The following is a 21,992-nucleotide window of genomic DNA, read 5'->3' as shown; positions in this document are numbered from 1 at the left end:
GGGGCCTGAAGTCCTTGACAGACCTACTGGCACCGAGTATGTGTATTGGGTGAGGGGTCTGTGACTATTTGTTAATCTAATAACTAATTGATTTGTTAAATCAAATGCAAAATTGTGTGTCTGACTGGTCCAAATGCTACAGAACCCTCCCTTTGAGCCACTACAGTCCATTGACCTTTGTCACCTAATGCTAAAAAATGCTCTGCTACTGGCGTTAGCATCGGTAAAGCATATGGGAGATTTGCAGGCATTTTCTGTGAGCCCCACTTGCCTCGAATTTGAGCCCAGTGACTCTGAAGTCGTCCTGAAGCCCAGGCACAGTTACGTACCTAAAGTGCTCTCTGCTCCGTTCAAAGCACAGGTAATAATTCTATCGGTGCTTCCGCCTTTGGAGCAAGTCCACGAGTTGAATTTACTCTGCCCCGTCAGGGTGTTGAGAGTGGATGTTGAATGCTCTGCCCCGTTCAGGCAGTCAGAACAGCTCTTTATATGCTTCGGCGGCTGCACCAGGGGGTTTCCAGTCACGAAGCAGAGACTTTCCAAATGGATAATTAAAGCTATTGCGCTAGCATACTCTTTTTTGGGCCTACAATGCCCCATGGGAGTAGGAGCCCACTCAACAAAAGGCGACGCCTCTTCCTGGGCTTGGTCTAGCGGTGTGTCCATTACAGAGATTTGTGCGGCGGCTGGCTGGGCCTCGCCATCCACATTTACCAGGTTTTATAATCTGGACGTACCAGAGTTTTCCCATTGAGTCTTAGCAGACGCAGTACTCGTTCCCGTATCTCACGATTAAACTACTGAAGAGATCTTTACCATAGAAGTAAAATAATAAATTGTTTACCATTTTCAACCAAAGTCTTTACCACAGTAGTTATTTTCCACCATAATATGGAACAACATCACAATATATTAATTCTACCTGTAATCAGAGATGTTACAAACTTTTGTTACTCAAAGCACTGGCAGATCAAAGAGCTGCATGGAGAGTGAAACACGGGAGCTGTGTCAGCGTGAAATCACTCAAACCTGATCGCTCAACCCCGCGAGTTTTCCATTTCTGTTTCCGAGGTAACTGGGAGGACAGAAACGCGAGCGCAGGGGGGGCAGGGCCATCTTCATTGAAGAAGGGGATCCGTGAGCGCAGCAATAGTGAAAGAATCAGACCTTTTCAGATTTTTTACCTGCGACAAACAAATAATATTTTCATTAATACCTTTTGAGATTTACTCTCACTTAGAACAAAACCAACCAGCATTTAACTCTGTTAATAGAACAATACCAGCATTGAATCCCTGATTAAATGCACCCATGATTTTAGTGAACTGTTCTGCCACTGTACTTTCTTTGTTGAGGTGTTCTTATTGTACTAGAAAATGTGCTTTCATTTAGCATATCTGGCTGAGTAAACTGATAAAGAGAAAATGACGTAAAGAACTGTTATTCCCATTATCTGCAAAAATAATGTGTAATTAATTCTGTTACATTCAAGCATAATGTCCAGCTAAGATACTGTAGGATCCTATCTCTTTTATTCAAGCACTTTAAAAAGAGCATTTTGAATTCATGTAATCTCTCTCTCTCTCTCTCTCTCTCTCTCTCTCATTTCAGAGAAATAAGAAACACAAGAAATTTGACATTCATCCATCCAGAGGCTTTTAAGAATCTCCCTAAATTACAGTATTTGTGAGCAAACACTGTCTACATGCTTTTTGTCTGCAAATTGCAAATTGCAAAAAAAAAAAAAAGAAATCATGTTTTGTCATGTATTCCTGTTTTAAATATTTTATTGAGGATTATGCCTAAAAAAATGTTGTTGACTGTTGATAATGAAGTCACGTACAGTTAGCGGGGTTCTTTTATGCATTTGTGCACATGCACTCTTCAAAAACTGCATTATACAGATTATATTATATATACACTCATAAAAATAAAAGTGCTTAAAAGGTTCTTCACAGCGATGCCATAGAAGAGCCATTTTTGGTTCCACAAAGGCTTTTTCTTATTTTGGTTCTTTCTTACCTTTTTATAATCTGAGGTACTCTCTTTCACCTATGGCATCATCAAGCACCTTTATTTTTGAGTGTAGATATAGAATGTACTACATGCTTGATTATTGTGCCCAAGAGCATGGTGTTGATATGTAAAGCTATAATCAGGTAGTCAGCCCACCACTCAGTAGTAGGAACATTTATTTGCAACCAAAAGTGGTTACCTCTAGCAATAAAATCAGTGTCACTATGGACAATGCATAAGAACTTGAAATAATAACCAGGAGTTGTTGTATTTTCAGAGGCTTATTCAACACAGGCCTCACCATCTTCCCTGTCCTGACCAATATCCAGGCTGATGACTCATACTTCCTACTGTGAGGAGTGTTCTAATGCAGCAGTTTTCATACAGATAAGTGTTTTTGAAGGTATTCTTTTAATCTATTTCTGCTCTTCCTGCAGAGAACTAAGCGATAATCCCTATATTGCTGAAATTCCAGCTAATGCTTTTCTTGGCATTACCAATGATCTGCTGTCAGTGTAAGTCTTGTAATATTCCCTCATATTCACATTTTTGTCACACTAACAGAGAAAAATTAGTTTTGAGCTGTCATTCGTCCATTTCCTCCATAATTTACTTTTTTTTCTTTTTTTTTTTTTGAGAAAGTGCATAACTATTGTTACTTATAGTTACATTGGAAGGATTCTAGTGTTGAAAATAAACCCTTTTAGCACAGGATATTTGTAATTCTAGTTCCTGGTGCAGTTATTTGCAGTGACTCAAGCATCTCTGTCTCCTGGAGAGGCTATTTGTACATCTACTCTATATTGTCAAGTTCTGAACGAGTAGACATTGTTATTAGCAAGATTTTTGCACAAAGTGCAAAGACTCTTATACATGACTCTTATTTTTTTGCTTTTTATTCAACAGGAGGCTGTACAGCAATGGCTTTATGAAAGTCCAACATCATGCTTTCAATGGCACAAAGCTGGACTCAGTGTAAAGTTCTTTATAAAAACTTGTATAACACAAATTCAAACAATTAAGTGCTACAAATGTATCTAAAACCATATAAATACACAAGTCTGATGCAACACATTTATGGAGCATTGATCATTAACAGAATAGTTTACTCAAACATGAAAAAAAAAATATCTTTATTAGAAAATATTCAAATTTTTTGAGATACTGAATTTTTAATTTTCCTAAGCTCTAAGTCGTAACGATGGTTACGACTTAGAGCTTAGGAAAATTAAAAATTCAGTATCTCAAAAAATTTGAATATTTTCTCAAAGATCAAACTGAAATATTTCAAGAATTTATATATATATATATATATATATAAATTCTTGAAATATTCAGTTTGTGTGCAATATTTTCTCAAAGATCAATCAAAAAGATTTACAAAACAGAAATGTTTAAGATCTCCAAAGACTTGGAGACTCACTAAGCAAGCCAGAGGCGACAGCGGCAAGGAACCAAAACTCTATCGTGACAGAATGGAGAAAAAAACCTTGGGAGAAACCAGGCTCAGTCGGGGGGCCAGTTCTCCTCTGGCCAGATGAAACCAGTAGTTCAATTCCAACTGCAGCAAAGTCAGATTGTGTAGAGAACTCATCTGGTTCCTGTGGTCTTGTCCCGATGGCCGTCTAGGTGACGAGGTCTTCTCTGGGGATCTGTCTCTGGGGCTCATCTAGGTATTTTGGTCTCCGCTGACATTCAGGGCTGTAGAGGTCATCTCTAGGTGCTGATCCACCATCTGATCTGGATACGGACTGGATCGGGTGGCTACGGTGATCTCGGAATAAGAAAGAAACAGACTAATATTAGCATAGATGCCATTCTTCTTATGATGTAACAAGTACATCGGGTCTTATGGGAAGTGTTCCCAGTTCCGGTTGACCTAATTAATGCAGCCTAAAAATCCTTTAACGGATTTGAATATTAGAAGCGTATTAGTGTGATCCATGTACGCCAGGTTAAAGAGATGGGTCTTTAATCTAGATTTAAACTGACAGAGTGTGTCTGCCTCATGAACAATGCTAGGTGGATTGTTTCAGAGTTTGGACACTAAATAGGAAAAGGATTTGCCGTCCGCAGTTGATTTTGATATTCTAGGTATTATCAAATGGCCAGAGTTTTGAGAACGCAGCGGACGTGGAGGACTATAATGCGATAAGAGCTCGCTCAAGAACTGAGGAGCTAAACCTTTCAGGGCTTTATAAGTAATTAACAAGATTTTAAAATCTATAAGGTGTTTAATAGGGAGCCAGTGCAGTGTTGACAGAACCGGGCTAATGTGGTCATACTTCCTGGTTCTAGTAAGGAGTCTAGCTGCTGCATTTTGGACCATCTGGAGTTTGTTTAATAAGCATGCAGAACAACCACCCAATAAAGCATTACAATAATCTAACCTTGAGGTCATAAATTAACATTTCTGGATTTGACATTGAGAGCATAGGTCTCAATTTAGATATATTTTTAATATGGAAAAATGCAGTTTTACAAATGCTAGAAACGTGGCTGTCAAAGGAAAGATTGCTTTCAAATAGCACACCTAGGTTCCTAACTGATGACGAAGAATTGACAGAGCTGCCAGAGTTAGACAGTGTTCTAGGTTATTACATGTGGAGGTTTTAGGTCCGATAATTAACACCTCTGTTTTTTTTCAGAACTTAGCAGGAGGAAATTACTTGTCATCCAGTTTTTTATATCAACTATGCATTCCATTAGTTTCTCAATTTGGTGTGTTTCACCGGGCCGCGAAGAAATATAGAGCTGAGTGGACCAACACCAGCAGTCACGGCACCCCAAATCATCACTGACTTCGGAAATGTCACACTGGACTTCAAGCAGCTTGGATCCTATGCCTCTCCTGTCTTCCTCCAGACTCCAAACCTTGATTTCCAAATTAAATGCAAAATTTACTTTTATCTGAAAAGAGGACTTTGGACCACTGAGCAACAGTCCAGGGGCCTCATTTATAAAGCGTGCGTACGCACAGATTTGATCTTAGAGTGTGCGTACGCTTAAATCCACGCCAACGCTCATATTTATAAAAACGGTCTTTGACGTGGAAAAGTGCTTAGCGTCACGTCAGGGTTCGAGCAGACGTACGCACTTTTTATTGTCGAAGTAATGCAGATTTTTTCAAATGTAAGCTGTTCTTGCAGGTCGCTCTTCTAAATTATGATGATTGGTGATATTTTATATGTTAATGATATTGATTAGGAGTCGTTTACAAGGCAGAGAGCTAAAACCATTCAATTGCGCGCAAGTTCAAGATAATTTGCAATTCATAGATTTCACATCTGAAAGAGGCGCGTACACTCGTTTTCTCGTGAGAAACGACACTCGTGAGAAACGATCGTAAGATCAAATTTAGGACGGTTTCTGCGCAACAATTTATAAATGAGGCCCCAGTTCTTTTTCTCCTTAGCCCAGGTAAGATGCTTCTGACGTTGTTTCTGTTTCAGAAGTGGCTTGGTAGCCCTTTTCCTGCTTCAGTCCACTTTTTGTAAAGCTCTCCCAAGTGTGTGAATAAGCTTTGCTTGACAGTATTCTCAAGCTTGTGGTCATCCCTGTTGCTTGTGCACCTTTTCCTACCCAATTTCTTCCTTCTGGTCAACTTTGCATTTAATATGCTTTGATACAGCACTCTGTGAACAGCCACCCCTTTCAGTAATGACCTTCTGTGACTTACCCTCTTTGTGGAGGGTGTCAATGATTGTCTTCTGGACCACTGCCAAGTCAGCAGTCTTCCCCATTATTGTGGTTTCAAAGAACAAGAGATACCCATAATTTATAATGTAGGGATGGTCATTTAATCAAACTCAAATGTAAATATTCTAATATTTTGAGATACTGGATTTTTGACTTTCATGAACTGTAAGCTCTAATCATCAAAATTAAAACAATAAAACTTTTGAAATGTTTTACTTTACATGTAATGAATCTAGAATATATGAAAGTTTAACTTACTGAAATAAGCTACAAAAAAAACTTTTTCATGATATTCTAATTTTTTGAGATGCACCTGTATAATATACTGTATATATATATATATATATATATATATATATATATATATATATATATATATATATATGTATATATACAGTGGGGCAAAAAGTATTTAGTCAGCCACCAATTGTGCAAGTTCTCCCGCTTAAAAAGATGAGAGAGCCCTGTAATTGTCATCATTGGTATACCTCAACTATGAGAGACAAAATGAGAAAACAAAATCCAGAAAATCACATTGTAGGATTTTTAAAGAATTTATTTGCAAATTATGGTGGAAAATAAGTATTTGGTCAATAACAAAATTCCATCTCAATATTTTGTTATATACCCTTTGTTGGCAATGACAGAGGTCAAACGTTTTCTGTAAGTCTTCACAAGGTTTTCACACACTGTTGCTGGTATTTTGGCCCATTCCTCCATGCAGATCTCCTCTAGAGCAGTAATGTTTTGGGGCTGTCGCTGGGCAACACGGACTTTCAACTCCCTCCAAAGATTTTCGATGGGGTTGAGATCTGGAGACTGGCTAGGCCACTCCAGGACCTTGAAATGCTTCTTACGAAGCCACTCCTTCGTTGCCCGGGCGGTGTGTTTGGGATCATTGTCATGCTGAAAGACCCAGACACGTTTCATCTTCAATGCCCTTGCTGATGGAAGGAGGTTTTCACTCAAAATCTCACGATACATGGCCCCATTCATTCTTTCGTTTACACGGATCAGTCGTCCTGGTCCCTTTGCAGAAAAACAGCCCCAAAGCATGATGTTTCCACCCCCATGCTTCACAGTAGGTATGGTGTTCTTTGGATGCAACTCAGCATTCTTTCTCCTCCAAACACGACAAGTTGAGTTTTTACCAAAAAGTTCTATTTTGGTTTCATCTGACCATATGACATTCTCCCAATCCTCTTCTGGATCATCCAAATGCTCTCTAGCAAACTTCAGACGGGTCCGGACATGTACTGGCTTAAGCAGGGGGACACGTCTGGCACTGCAGGATTTGAGGCCTTTGTTACTTTGGTCCCAGCTCTCTGCAGGTCATTCACTAGGTCCCCTCATGTGGTTCTGGGATTTTTGCTCACAGTTCTTGTGATCATTTTGACCCCACGGGTTGAGATCTTGCGTGGAGCCCCAGATCGAGGGAGATTATCAGTGGTCTTGTATGTCAAATTAGAGGATAGAGTGTCAGTAATGTATAATGATAAGATTAAACACTCAATTTTCAATTTTCAGTTAAAGGCATTTCATTATTGAATTCAGAGATGTCATTGTCTAGCTAAGTTTAGTTTAAATATTATCTGTACAATCAAATCGGCGATAATCACTAGAAATTAAGTGTCCTGTATATATATATATATATTGTAATATTATTTTAAGGTTTTATCCTTCATTTATAAATTTTAGCTTTAGGGAACCAAATCGTAGAAATTCGGTTTTGATCTGATTAATTGATATTAATCAAAATTGTATAATTTATACCTTATTAACAACTCGTCCCGCGAGTATTAATACGTATAATTCAGCAATGCTTCTTATTGTTGATAAAAATACAGAATTGATTGGGAAATTTGCCTGAGCAACAGGTAACACGATCTATGGCAAATAATTTAAGATTTGAAAATCAAGGCACCAGACTATTCATTAAAAATGAATCGAGCGTTTATTTACTATTCTAGGGTACAACACAAATAACCAAAACACATACACACACATACACATATTATGGCAAGATCAAAGCAGTTTGAAGGAAGGTAACTATTCTCTTTTCTTGAGAATTAAGGACGACCTTATTGGGACATCACAAACGGAAGACTCAGTTATTGTTATCTTTTAACGATTCATTCAACTCAACCAGTTTCAGCGAATAAGAGATTTGTTTGTTTACTTATCGTGCGTGGGAGTTGAAGGCTGTACTTAGGGGTTGATGAAGGGAAACCCAGGACTTTTCCTGCTGACGTGTTGTCGCGTGACATCACTCGGGATTCCTCCTTTGGATTGGATGACTCTCTGGCAGCGCGCGAATAGCGAGTTTTGAAGTTCTTACGCAGCAGCTTTGCAAGTTTTCCTTTGGTCAGACGTGGCCAGGGTGTCGAAGTCTTTTGATGATCAGCCAGATGTTTCACAGCACGATCGAGGGGCAACGCCCAGACTTTCAGCCACGTTTCTTGCAGTTGCACCAGTTGTTTCACCCCGTTCTTTGTTCTGAGCTGTTCAAAGTTGGGGTGTCTGTTTTATCGGACAGAATTAAGTCCATCCTAGTCACTGTCTGACCCAATCACATTGTCTCTGTAGGGCGGAGCCCCGCCCAACATGACTAATATTTCGTGCATACATTATCTGCTCATAAATATGTCACCTGAGCCACAATATCCTAGCAGATTTCTACAAAGTGTTATAATCATACCTTGTGATGCTAAAAGTCTACATTCATCTATTTCAATGTACTGGAATCAGCATAACGTGTAATTTAATATCAAACATGAGATACTTATATTGAATACCTATAATTTTATCTACTAAACGAGTTAAGTCATAGATTAAAAATATCCTAAATTCTGATAACTACAGTCAGATATATGAAACATAAAATACCACATTCGTATATGTATTGTCTCTTAGATATATTGCTTTTAATAGCAGCAGTCTTTTCCAAATTGTGCTTTTGAAAGAAACTCTGTGTGACTAGAGTTTCTTTGTTGTCCGAGCACAAGAGGCGGCATCGTCTTGGAATGCAACTTGGAAAAGGGGGTTTGCTCTGGGGTCACCAGGATGTCTGTGCTGTAGGTTTGTTCAAGTCTGGTTAACATATATCTGTCTTTCCTTGTTGATACCATCATTGAATTATGGTCAAAAGCAGTCAGGGGATTTAGGGAGGGCCTGAGCTGGAACAAGTCCAGATCCCACGTGCTTTGTACTGTCTGTTTATTTGACTTTATTTATGGTAAACTGGTCAAGACCAACATTGAAAATCCTGTGCTTCAAAGAATGGCCAGATGTTCTCCTCCCAGCTTCATGAGATGATAAGGAGAACAGACAGGAAGCTTAGTCAGATACTGTGAGCGTTGGGTTGGTCATTTGTCACTTTTACGAGCTGATGGAGGAAGGACTCAGGAATGTTCTTGAGTTAAGATTATGCGTGTGCGTTCTTTTCGACCAGGTTCTACAATATATATACACAGTGAGGGAAAAAATTATTTGATCCCCTGCTGATTTTGTACATTTGCCCACTGACAAACAAATGATCAGTCTGTAATTTTAATGGTAGATTCATTTGAACAGTGAGAGACAGAATAACAACAAAAAAAAAATACACATTTTAAAAAGTTATAAATTGATTTGCATTTTAATGAGTGAAATAAGTATTGACCCCTTCGCAAAACATGACTTAGTACTTGGTGGCAAAACCGTTGTTGGCAATCACAGAGGTCAGACGTTTCTTGTAGTTGGCCACCAGGTTTGCACACATCTCAGAAGAGATTTTGTCCCACTCCTCTTTGCAGATTCTCTCCAAGTCATTGATTAAGGTTTCGAGGCTGACGTTTGGCAACTCGAACCTTCAGCTCCCTCCACAGATTTTCTATGGGATTAAGGTCGGAGACTGGCTAGGCCACTCCAGGACTTTAATGTGCTTCTTCTTGAGCCACTCCTTTGTTGCCTTGGCCATGTGTTTTGGGTCATTGTCATACTGGAATACCCATCCCCTGAACCATTTTCAATGTCCTGGCTGGCTTCAATGCCCTGGCCCTTGACGGTACATGGCCCCGTCCATCATCCCTTTGATGCGGTGCAGTTGTCCTGTCCCCTTAGCAGAAAAACACCCCCAAAGCATAATGTTTCCACCTCCATGTTTTTGACGGTGGGGATGGTGTTCTTGGGGTCATAGGCAGCATTCCTCCTCCTCCAAACACGGCGAGTTGAGTTGATGCCAAAGAGCTCGATTTTGGTCTCATCTGACCACACTTTCACCCAGTTCTCCTCTGAATCTTTCCGATGTTCATTGGCAAACTTCAGACGGGCCTGTACATGTGCTTTCTTGAGCAGGGTGACCTTGCGGGCACTGCAGGATTTCAGTCCTTCACGGCGTAGTGTGTTACCAATTGTTTTCTTGGTGACTATGGTCCCAACTGCCTTGAGATCATTGACAAGATACTCCCGTGTCTGGGCTGATTCCTCACCATTCTCATGATCATTGAAACTCCACGAGGTGAGATCTTTCATGGAGCCCCAGTCTGAGGGAGACTGACAGTTATTTTGTGTTTCTTCCATTTGTGAATAATCGCACCAACTGTTGTCACCTTCTCACCAAGCTGCTTGGTGATGGTCTTGTAGCCCATTCCAGCCTTGTATAGGTCTACAATCTTGTCCCTGACATCCTTGGACAGCTCTTTGGTCTTGGCCATGGTGCAGAGTTTGGAATCTGATTGATTGATTGCTTCTGTGGACAGGTGTCTTTTATACAGGTAACAAACTGAGATTAGGAGCACTCCCTTTAAGAGAGTGCTCCTAATTTCAGCTCCTTACCTGTATAAAAGACACCTGGTAGCCAGAAATCTTGCTGATTGATAGGGGATCAAATACTTATTTCACTCATTAAAATGCAAATCAATTTATAACTTTTTTGAAATGCATTTATCTGGATTTTTTGTTTGTTTTGTTATTCTGTCTCTCACTGTTAAAATAAACCTACCATTAAAATTATAGACTGATCTTTTCTTTGTCAGTGGGCAAACGTCCAAAATCAGCAGGGGATCAAACAATTTCCCCCCTCACTATGTATATATACAGTATATTAGTGGTGGGCATAGATTAATTTTTTTTAATCTAGATTAATCTCACTGTAATCTTGGAATTAATCTAGATTAATCTAGATTAAAATGGCTCATTTGAATTCTGCCGAAGGCATTCAGAATATGTGTGCTACCCAAATAATGTCTAAAAGTAAGTCTTTGAGAACGGGTTTCTCAAGATCAGGGCTCATCTCCGGTTTCCAAAATGCATCACAAACTGCTTGAGAAAGCTGTTCTACTATGATAATTGGTGATGAAAATAAATTATGTTCAATAAGATGTACTTGTGTTTACTAACTGTTTATTCAGTTAAACATGAATTTTGAACTGTAGGCCTACATAAGAGGTCGTGATGAACTGTTTACAGTCAGTAGCTTTGTGTTAATCAGTCCAAGCTCTATTTCTCCTTCTTCCACCAGTCACTCAGGCAGACCAGCTTGTTCACATTTTCTGGAGATAAACTAGATCTCCTCTTCTGCACAATATGGCCTGCTAAATAAAAAAGTCTCTCGCATGGGACAGTTGTGGCAGGAGTCCCCAAGTATTTACGGGCAATGTGGGCCATCTTACCATAGACAGCAGTGTGCTCCGACCACCACTTCAGTGGACACTGATCTAGACTGGCACTGGGCTCTACCTTGTACCTCTCCACAGTATTGTCTTCTGGTGTCTCCTCATCTGATTCTGAGTCTGATCCTATCAGTAGCAGGGCTGTTTTCTTCTTGGGTGGCTCAGGGTTCTCCTCCCAGAGTGGCTGCAGAGCAGGTTCTTCTCCCTTCACCAACTCACTTAGCTTTGCCCACACTGGCTCCCTCTCTGCTCTGAGCAAGCACCTGAGGTCCTTAAATCGTGGATCTAGAGCAGTCGCCACCTTTGATGAATAAAAAATAATAATTATTGATTGATGAAAATTTCACTTTCCAAATCCAACCTCCATATTTCTTCATGACTCATTCATCTATTCATTGACCGATCTACTGACTTAACAGTCTATAATGGTCAAACAATGCAGTTATCTTCTGGTCAGTCTGACATACCTTAAGCCATTCCAGGTTTATATTCTCCCTCCGCTGGTTGAGGTCCTTGGTGAAGGCAGCCTTGAATCGCACAATATAGGCAGGATCATCATCTGAGATTGTGCTTCTGCTGAGACAGCGTTGTTTGCTCTCTGTTGCGCCTCACGCGCTTGATCATCTCAAGGGTGGAATTCCACCGTGTTGGAACATCTTGCACGAGTGGCTCCTGAACTTGTCCAAGGGAGGCTTGCTGGACATTCAGCTCGTCTGAGTTGGCCGGACTGTGTTTGAAATGTCCGACCACTTTACGGCACTTGGCCAGTGCACCATCAAAACCACCTTCCCGAAGTGACATTACAATAGCTCTCTGTACAACATGCGCAACACAGGGCAAATGCTCGAATGGCAGTATCCTCCCTGCTGCCACCATATTAGGAGCGCTGTCTGTTCCAATAGTGCTGATTTTGTCAGCTATCCCCCACTGATTAGCGACGTCGAGAAACTGCCTGGCACACGCTTCTGCAAAGTGATGCTCCTCTGTTTTCATCACACCTAACGGACAGACAAAGTAGATCAGAATAAGTTCACTACTAGTAGTAAACAACTAGCAATCATCAAGAAGCAAACATAATGTGGTGGTAATTCGTGGTGTCGTGGTAATTAATAGGCTAAGTAATTAAATTAAATTATGTAATTTAAAATTACATAACGTAGCCTACCTAAAGCGAAGGAGTGAAGTTCCCAGCTGGCATCAATGAGGTGTACAGTAATGCCGAGGTAGTTATCGTTGTTGACATGTCCAATGGTCCCCAGTCAGTGCTACACACCTCGCCTCTACCATCTTCTCATCTTTTGCAGCTTTCTCTGCGGCGTGCTGGTCATGTATTCTCCTCATGATAGTTCGCCTCTCAGGTAGTTTGTAAGATGGGTCACCTGTGGCCGCCTGGAGAACAAGCTCGAGTCCATCATCTTCAACCACGCTGATGGGCCGGCAGCTGGTGGCAATCCACTGAGCGAGGAGATTAGTTAGCTTGGCTGATAGAGCTGTGCTGACGGGCTTGCCTCGGTTGCACTCAAACATAGTAGTTTGATGCCCGGCATCTTCTGCATTAGCTAAGGGATGCTTTGCGTTTAGGTGGTACTTGAGACTGGAAGAACTCCTACAGTAAACTAATTCCGCATTGCACAAGGTGCAAACAACCTTAGTCTTGTCGAGATTTCCATTGGGAAGCTTCTTAAAAATAAATTTTCCCTGAAGCAAACCCGGCGGCTTCATAGCTGCATAGTTAGCTCGTCACGTTTGATGTGGTAATTTCACAGTAGGCATACACACAGGTTCGAAGACTCGTTCTCGCCATCTACAGTGCAATTCGGCTAGGTATACATCTGCGCTAAAATATCAAGGTGAAAGTCATCGTAGCTTGCGTAGTATAGACCCAGCTCCCAACCCAACTTTGAGAATAGATTAATGGTGATATTTATAATAAGAGTCTCACATCAACGCAGCACGTTAACGCCGATAACGGCCCACCACTAATATATATATATATATATATATATACACACACACACACACACACACACAGTATATTATATATATATATATATATATATATATATATTAGTGCTGTCAAATGATTAATTGCGATTAATCGCATTCAAAATAAAAGTTTTTGTTTACATAATATGTGTGTATACTGTGTATACTAATTATGTATATATAAATACAAACACATGCATGTATATGAATAAGAAAAATGTTATGTTTGTATATTAAATATACTTATATATAATATAAAATATATATTTATATTCTAATATGCATGTAAATATTTAAAAAATACATGCATGATATTTTGGATGCGATTAATCGTTTGACAGCACTAATATATATATATATATATATATATATATATATTACAGGTTTGTAATGTAATTAATGTGATATATATAGATACATATCACATTAATTACATTACAAACCTGTTTTTAAAAGATTTATTTACCATACACCATTCCAAAAACACCAAAAGCACCACCAAAATAGGTTCTTAAACTTGTGCTATAATCTTCCAAGAAACAGACCGAAAAGGACTTAAAATATGGTCTGTAGCTCACATAAAGCTATCGTATTGTTTTAGACAACTGTTTCTGGAAAGCTAGCAGATTGCAGCTGCAACTCCAATCAAACACCACTAAACCAGCTAATCAAGGTGTTTAGGGTTACTTGATAATTACAGACAGGTGTGTTGGCTCAGGGTTGGAAGTGAGGTCTGCAGGACTTCTCTAGGAGCAGGGTTGTGGATCCCTGCTTTAGGCATACAATGTTAAAGTTGTATGGAACTTTTTTTTTTATATCCTTTCTGACAGATTTGTTGTTCTGACACTATGAACTGTTACTGCATCAACTGAATGAAAAGTATTTTTTTATTCCACTGAAAAAACAGCAGCATTTGGTTAAATAATGATATAATTTCTATATCTGGTTGAACTATCCATTCACTTAATTCAATGGCATGCATACCATGCTAGTGTCTTCTCAATCAGTTCCCATGGAAAAATATATTCTTGAGTAAAGGATACTTTGGGGGTATAATATTTACTATTGTGATTTCTTGTGTCATTAACCTCTGCTGAGAATACAGGATATTAATGTCAATCTCCCTCATATCTCAAACTCCCTTAGGTTGTAATCTCTTGCCAATGTCTTTTGCATGTTTACATTGGACTGCTAAACCAGGACAAAAGCACCTGATGAAAGTGTTAAACTCCATTTCTGGATTGCTAAATTGCTTGTAAAGGTGGGCCCCCTAGCAAGCCTTGTTGGGCTATTACATTTCACTGGAGAATTCATCCAGCATGGTTATGAAATTCATGTTATTTTAGAAACCACATTGCACAGAGTAATTTTCTTCAGAATTCAGTATTTTTGTCTTGTTTTGCAAGAAAAAAAAAGAAAATAAATTCTTAAATGTGTTGTAGGTTATTTAAAGGAGCAGCTGTTAAAAATGTTTTTATCTTGAATAAAATTATTGGAGATTGCATTTTCTAAAGAAAATGTGATACTAAGGTTTTGTGGCATTTTGCTAAATGGTTTCTTCCTGGCCCCAAAGAGTCTTTATGATATTCTGGTTCCGTCCCGTGTGTGCTTCAATGTAAATCAGTGGGATTTTTGCTATCAGCCAGGTGAAAGGCCTAAATCTGAAGACTTATAACAAATAATTGTGCACCTATTCTCAACAAGCAGCATTTATACAGCACAAATATTTTGGGACAAGTTACCTACTAAATACTTTAGGGTTTATGGGTTTGTTTGTGGCTTAACAAGCACCACAAAAACTCTTTTAATTTCATCTTTAACATTTAATGACAGAATTATAATCACCAAACTGAAACCTTTTCTTTACAGGTACCTGCATAGAAATAAGCAGCTGACAAAGCTGGATGAGAGAATGTTTGCTGGGACTAGCAGTGGGCCAATGCTCCTGTGAGTGCCTTTTGTTTCTCCTGAAAGCACTTGAGATTCAGTGTCTGTAGTTCTCTCTGAGCTCTTTTACTCAGGGTTTGCTGCCCTTGTCCATGAATGATTTTGCTGCGCTTTGGTTATGGAAAAATATATGTGTGTGTGTGTGTGTACCTGTTTTTCTATTCAGGTGGGGACTTAAACCTGAATACACACAGACTCATGGGGACTTGTGTCACGGTGGGGACCTAAATTGAGGTCCCCACGGGTAAACAAGCTAATACATCACACAGAATGAAGTTTTTTGAAAATCTAAAAATGCAGAAAGTTTCCTGTAAGGGGTAGGTTTAGGTGTAGTGTTGGTGTAGGGCAATAGAATATATACAGTCTGTACAGTAGAAAAAGCATTACTCCTATGGAGAGTCCCCACAAGGATAGAAAACCAGACGTGTGTGTGTGTGTGTAAATTATAAATGAACTAAATTATAAGATTAAGATTGTATTATTATGATTGTAATATAGGGCAGATAAAGATGACTTGTACAAGTTTGTAAAACATTTATTTAGAGATTAGATCATTTGTCATAAGACAAAAATGCAATTTTTTTTTTTTTTTTTGCATAATGCATAATTTTTTGACAATTTTAATGGAATTTCAATTTTAACATTTTCTCTTTCAAAAAAAAAAAAAGGGACATAACAGGTGGTTTAACTGATTTGACAAAGATTATATATTTATGTTCGTAACAGACTTCATAAATCTAGCCTACTCTTCATCTGTGTTACTAATAATTTTCCTGTGCAAAAATATCTTCTCATCTGAATGCAGGATGTTGACCATAGTAATCTTATCTGTCTGCTAATGTGGGCCTGCTGAAATCATAATTCTTTAATAAGTTAATAATGTGGCCCCTCAGCTACCCTCTCAGGAGTCAGCTCAGTGTGAAATCATTGCTATGAGGTCACTGGCTAACTATCTCAAAATGAAAAAAATCAGACAAGCAGGCTGCAATTGTTTTTTTGTTTTTTTTGTTGTTTTTTTTTTCTTCTTCTTCTTCATTTTAAACTCATGTTGCACAATAGACTCTTTGGAACATCTGTTTAAAACAAAAACATCAACAAGCTCATATTATCATGGACATTTTCGACTCTGAGGATTAATATCCTATAGGGAGGATTGATGATTCTCAGAGAAAAACAAAACAGGCAGTGGTAAATTTATTCTTTAGGCAATACTGAAACCCACACAGCACAGCTTACCCTAAGCCTGCATTTACATTGCAAGCCCTAATGCACATTGTATTTTGACAATGTATCCATCTTTTGTCCCATCTTATATTCTTACTTGAACAATTGTTTACAATATTGTGCCAGAACACACGGACAGCAGCACTAGTTCTAGTATTCGTAGAATGCTGTATAATGAGAGCACCATGAGTGCTGTTTAAATTAGAAAGTATTTGATCTGTTTATCGGAAAATGGGACTTTAATTCAGATATTTTTGTCTTCAGAATATTCAATATATAATGATCAAGCTCTAAGACAGGCAAGTCATTAGAACAAACAGCCAACACTTTAGAAAAAGCACTGGTAAAAAGCAACGTCAACAGAAGTACCAGAAGCATTTCAATGTTTGGGAATTTTGTTGCATATCTTAGCCATTCTTTGAAAGTCTGCTGTCTTCTTTTCTCATCAGTGATGTATCAGAATCGGCTGTCACTTCCCTACCAACCAGAGGCTTGGAGTCACTTCGGGAACTCTGTGCTCGGAATGTCTGGGCCCTCAAAAAACTACCACCAATCAAGACTTTCAGACACATGATTACGGCAGACCTGACCTACCCCAGCCACTGCTGTGCATTCAAGAACTTGAAGAAAAAAAGAGGGTTTGTGGCTTTGATTATTCATTGCAATACTACTCTAAACTATGGTGTCATATAATTGGTTGCCTATTTCTATTAAAAATTCTGAATATTAAGGTAGTTTTAGTGAGCATGCAAAAACGATTTAAGGCCTTTTTAAAACGTTTTTTTCTGGCATGCAAGCATAAGGATTTTTGCTTTTTACATTGCAGGTACTTAGAGGACATCATATGTAACCTTACTGCCAGGTATAACCAACTTCAAAAAAGATCTGTGGGAACTTTTACAATTCCTGGCCTGCACAGCAGCATAGAACCTGGCATCGATTCGGGTGATAACCTCTTTAGAGACACCTACGACCACCAGGACTTTTACAGCAGCCTGCACTACCACACCTACTTTGGCGGGCACCCAGATGATGATGTGGGCTTTGGCGAAACACTGAAGAACCCCCAGGAAGACACCAGCCATGAGTTTGACAGCCGCTATGACTACATTGTATGTGAGGAGGGAGAGGAGGTCGCCTGTTTTCCTGCCCCTGATGAGTTCAACCCATGTGAGGACATCATGGGTTTCAGCTTTCTAAGGGTAACGGTGTGGTTTGTCAGTTTGCTTGCTGTGTTGGGCAACCTGCTTGTACTGTTGGTGCTGCTCACCAGCCACTACAAACTGTCAGTTTCAAGGTTTTTAATGTGCCACCTGGCCTTTGCTGACCTGTGTATGGGCATTTATCTTCTGCTGATTGCTTCCGTGGACCTTCACACACGTTCTGAATACTATAATCATGCTATTGATTGGCAGACTGGTCCGGGATGCAACCTAGCTGGGTTCTTCTCCGTCTTTGCTAGTGAACTTTCGGTCTACACACTGACCACTATTACTCTGGAACGCTGGTATGCTATCACATACGCCATGCAACTGGACCGTAAGTTGCGTCTGTCCCATGCTTCAGTCATCATGCTGGTAGGCTGGATCTTTTGCCTCTTATTGGCTCTTATGCCTCTCATTGGGGTCAGCAGCTACCAGAAGGTCAGCATTTGTCTGCCCATGGACACCCAGACACTTGTGGACCAGATCTACATCCTATGTGTGCTTGTTTTTAACATCCTGGCTTTTGTAGTCATTTGTGCCTGTTACATCAAGATCTATTGTGCTGTTCACAACCCCAGTCATCAGTCTGCCAACAAAGACACCAACATTGCCAAGCGTATGGCTGTGCTCATTTTTACAGACTTCCTTTGCATGGCACCAATTTCGATGTATGCTATGACCGCTGCGTTGGACCACCCGCTCATCACTGTGTCAAACTCCAAGATCCTCTTGGTGCTCTTTTATCCTCTGAATTCCTGCGCTAACCCTTTCCTATATGCCATCTTCACCAAGGCCTTCCAAGGAGATGTCTTTATACTGCTCAGCAAAGTGGGTCTCTGTCAACGTCAGGCTCAGCTGTTCCGGGGTCAGACAATATCTTCGAAGGCAAGCAGCAGAGGAATCACTAGACGTGAGAGGGAGCAAACAGGAGCAAAGGAGACCCCTATTTCGCTTTTAGATTATCCAGGCAACCCGCCAGTCACCCAGCAGCAGGAGGACAGTGATGGGCAGGACACTTGAAACCTTTATATTATTTCAGGCCACAACAACTGGAATGTAGACATCCAACCGAGTTGGAGTCCATTAAGTTGCAATATAGCACAAAAAAGACAGAAAATTAATGAATTACCTGAACAATCTGCATTAAAACGAACTGATGAATTTTAGGTTGTATGTTTAATGTATTATGTTGCACTGGTAATAGTCAATGATTGACTAGTATACAGACAGTGGGCCTTGTTCATTTGACACAAGAATCATGAATTAATGTGTAAACTGTTGACAAATCAATTATTTTGTGACTGTTTGCATTCAATTTAATAACTCTAAAATGATTCTTTTATAAATTTTAGTGTGTTTTAAAAATAAATTTGCTCATCTTGTGTTTTTTGAGGCCATTGTGGCCGTTTATTAAACTGTTTAACACTGCACACAAAAGCAGTGCATAGTTATTCCAGCACCCATATTAACTGCGTGTACACTGTGCATGAGCAGCCCAGCACTTAGCATTATATTTAATGATGAAGTTTTTCACATGAAGTTTGTAACAATTCTCAATGGCCCAACCGTGATAACTGTTTTAGAATTTATGGTTGTAATTTAGTAACATCCTGAACTACTATATTTTCTATATAGCGCCTTCTACTGCAGTTCTTCTACTGGCCATTGTTGCTGAGCATCATGTTTTTATAAAATAAGAGCTTGTGTGTAGATCATTCAAGTGTTGTGCTTAGATATTGTTTTTAGCTTGTGTCACTAATAGTTTCTAGGCTGTAATGTTGATGTTGTAATCACAAAACATCATATTTAGTTTATTTAAATTCATGCTATTTTATCTTCATGTATAACTAAATAAAACTGTGCCACTTTTATGTATTTAATGGTGATTTGTTTATTGTTCAAATAACTCCTATTCCAACTTAAAATAAAGATATGGGAAACAATATGTAAGTGCTGTGACAAATCCCGGGTAGTCTAATACAGTACAAGTAGCAAGGTTTATTTATTTATTTAAATAATAAATAAAAAGAAGATATAATAGAAATGGAACAAAGAGAGCTATTGTTAGAGGGCCAAGTTATTATTATTTTTCTAATAAAAGAAAACAAGTAGATAGAATAGAAAAAGAACAGAGAATGCGAATTAAAATAAATCATAAATAAACTATTTTAACTATCAACACAAATAATAGAATAATTGGGGTTTATTATACATTTCTCGTTCAACTTATTCACCTCAGAGAAGAAAGTGTACACATTTAATGTTTCTATCTTTTTTTAAAGATTGAAGATCGTGACTATTCACTACCATTAAATTGACAAGTGCAATCGCAGGTGCAAATTTAAAATATGAGGGAGAAATAAGGGTTACAAAAGTAACAGCAAAAAGTTGTTGTTTTGGGGCCCCCAAATCACTAGAGTTGCATCCTAAATGATGCACTATACACTGTACTCAATTATAGTGGATGAATTTTATAAGGTTATTTTATCATTCATTAATGGAATCTGGTAGCTCCTCCCCCTCTGCTATGTAATTACTTCATGCGACTGATGAGTGCATTCCACCCTTTTTTTCTTTTTCTTTTTTTTTTGGCTAATTAAGTGCACATGCCAGGTATTTAAAGTGCACTTTTTTTCTTTTTGGAATGTTAATTCTGAACACAAATTGCACTATACTGTATATATTACAAAATGGTATAATGCATGAGTACTCGATAATCAGGGGATTAAATCAATTTATGATTGTCTTGTATGTTTAGTGGGCACAAAGCAAGTGCAAGCACAAGTAAACAAGTCCACTTAACGGCCACTGGTCGGTTGTCACTAATATCAAGGGTTTTTGATATAGTCCCTTCAACCTCTGCTTCAAAATCTCTCTTTCTCTCTCTCTCTCTCTTTAATCAACATAATATGAATAAAATAATAAATAAAAACAAAAATATAATTCTTTAGCTGGTCCTTTTTTGACCTCACTGCATACTAAATAAAAAGTTTAATAAAAATATTGTAACATGGCATCATTGCATTGCATGTTTAATGTGCAGAAAATCAAGACTGGATTTTATTAGCTAATTTATATGTTTACACTTTGTTCACACATATAAAGTGAGGAATAGCGAAAAAAGTAACTAATTTTTTAGCTACTGGAAAGTTTGACGTATTTCATTGATTTTGTTTGTCTGCTAAAATATGCCAAAAATTGTGTTTTCACTGTCTGTCTGAACAACACCATTGCTTTTCCATATGATACTTTGGTGAACTTCTTTCCATATGGCTGGTAATGAAAGTACTAAAAGGGATTTGAGTTACACTTCCAGTAACCTCTTACTGAACTTTCCAGCTGACACTAATTGAGAGGAGACTCATGTATGGGTGTGAATGTACCAGTCTATTTTCCATTGAGGGAATTCATTTATTATTTTTAATTAGATTTGGTTATTACTGATTTGTGATTTGAAGCACAAAGCTGGACTTCAGACAGGGATTTCAGATACTTCTGTTAGTGTTGATGACTTCTGCATTTAATCCTTTAACTTCCTGAATGAAAATAAACTGTTTCCACCTTTAATCAATCCAATACCTGCCATTAGTAGTGTCACAAAACATCTGTGTTTTAAAAGAATTGATCAAATTACATTGACACTGAAAACAATTAACAGAGTTTCATCTATATTTTTGTTCATTTTGAACCAATTTGAACAAGTATGATAACTCAAGATATAAGTTCTGGATTTCCCATCTTGTAATGTGGAATGTGACGATTCTTCCAGATGGCATATTATTCTCCCTGGATTGAACTATCAAATACAGCTCTATTTTCTCACCAGCTAGCAGTGTCAAACTGTTTCTTACACTGAAGCATAATTTATAAGAACTAAAACAATCAAACTCTAGGTGCGAAATGGAGGGGAATGATAATAGGACTCTTTCTGGAGAAAATATTGCTGTTCAACATCTGGTTAATATTTTAACTGATCTGGTTTCAAAGAAATGCAGATGGAATATCTAACACCCACATGTGCTTTCGTTGGTGACATGCCTTTGAGTTCTCTCACCTTTAGATTGGTTTCAAGTAATGCCTGGTATCTTTATGCCGACGCCTGTTTATATATTCTGTGAATGTCCTGAATTTTGAGGCAGGCTGAAACAATGACATCTTTCCACCCCTAACTTTATTTAGTATTGCAAATATAATGCAAGTGAACTCATAAGTATATTGTCAGTTTACTAGTTATATACCCACTTTTTGTTTATAGGCTACTCTC

At 38.6% G+C, this 21,992-nt stretch overlaps 1 protein-coding gene across 1 annotated transcript in view; it reads left to right on the top strand.

Annotated features, from left to right (window-relative positions):
- tshr (thyroid stimulating hormone receptor) overlaps positions 1-19,588 on the top strand; it is a 48,648-nt gene extending 29,060 nt beyond the window's left edge. Inside the window, exons 4-10 of the mRNA XM_058755802.1 lie at positions 1,612-1,686; positions 2,294-2,368; positions 2,454-2,531; positions 2,923-2,991; positions 15,222-15,299; positions 16,973-17,161; positions 17,350-19,588. Of these exons, the coding sequence (XP_058611785.1) occupies positions 1,612-1,686; positions 2,294-2,368; positions 2,454-2,531; positions 2,923-2,991; positions 15,222-15,299; positions 16,973-17,161; positions 17,350-18,748 (1,963 nt within the window). The 3' untranslated portion in view covers positions 18,749-19,588. The remainder of the gene's footprint in view (positions 1-1,611; positions 1,687-2,293; positions 2,369-2,453; positions 2,532-2,922; positions 2,992-15,221; positions 15,300-16,972; positions 17,162-17,349) is intronic.
- The last annotated feature ends 2,404 nt before the right edge of the window (positions 19,589-21,992 follow it).

Source organism: Onychostoma macrolepis, chromosome 20 (genome assembly GCF_012432095.1).
Source record: "Onychostoma macrolepis isolate SWU-2019 chromosome 20, ASM1243209v1, whole genome shotgun sequence".
NCBI lineage: Eukaryota > Metazoa > Chordata > Actinopteri > Cypriniformes > Cyprinidae > Onychostoma > Onychostoma macrolepis.
Note: the sequence above shows the minus strand (reverse complement) of the source record. Positions and strands in the feature narration are given on the sequence as shown.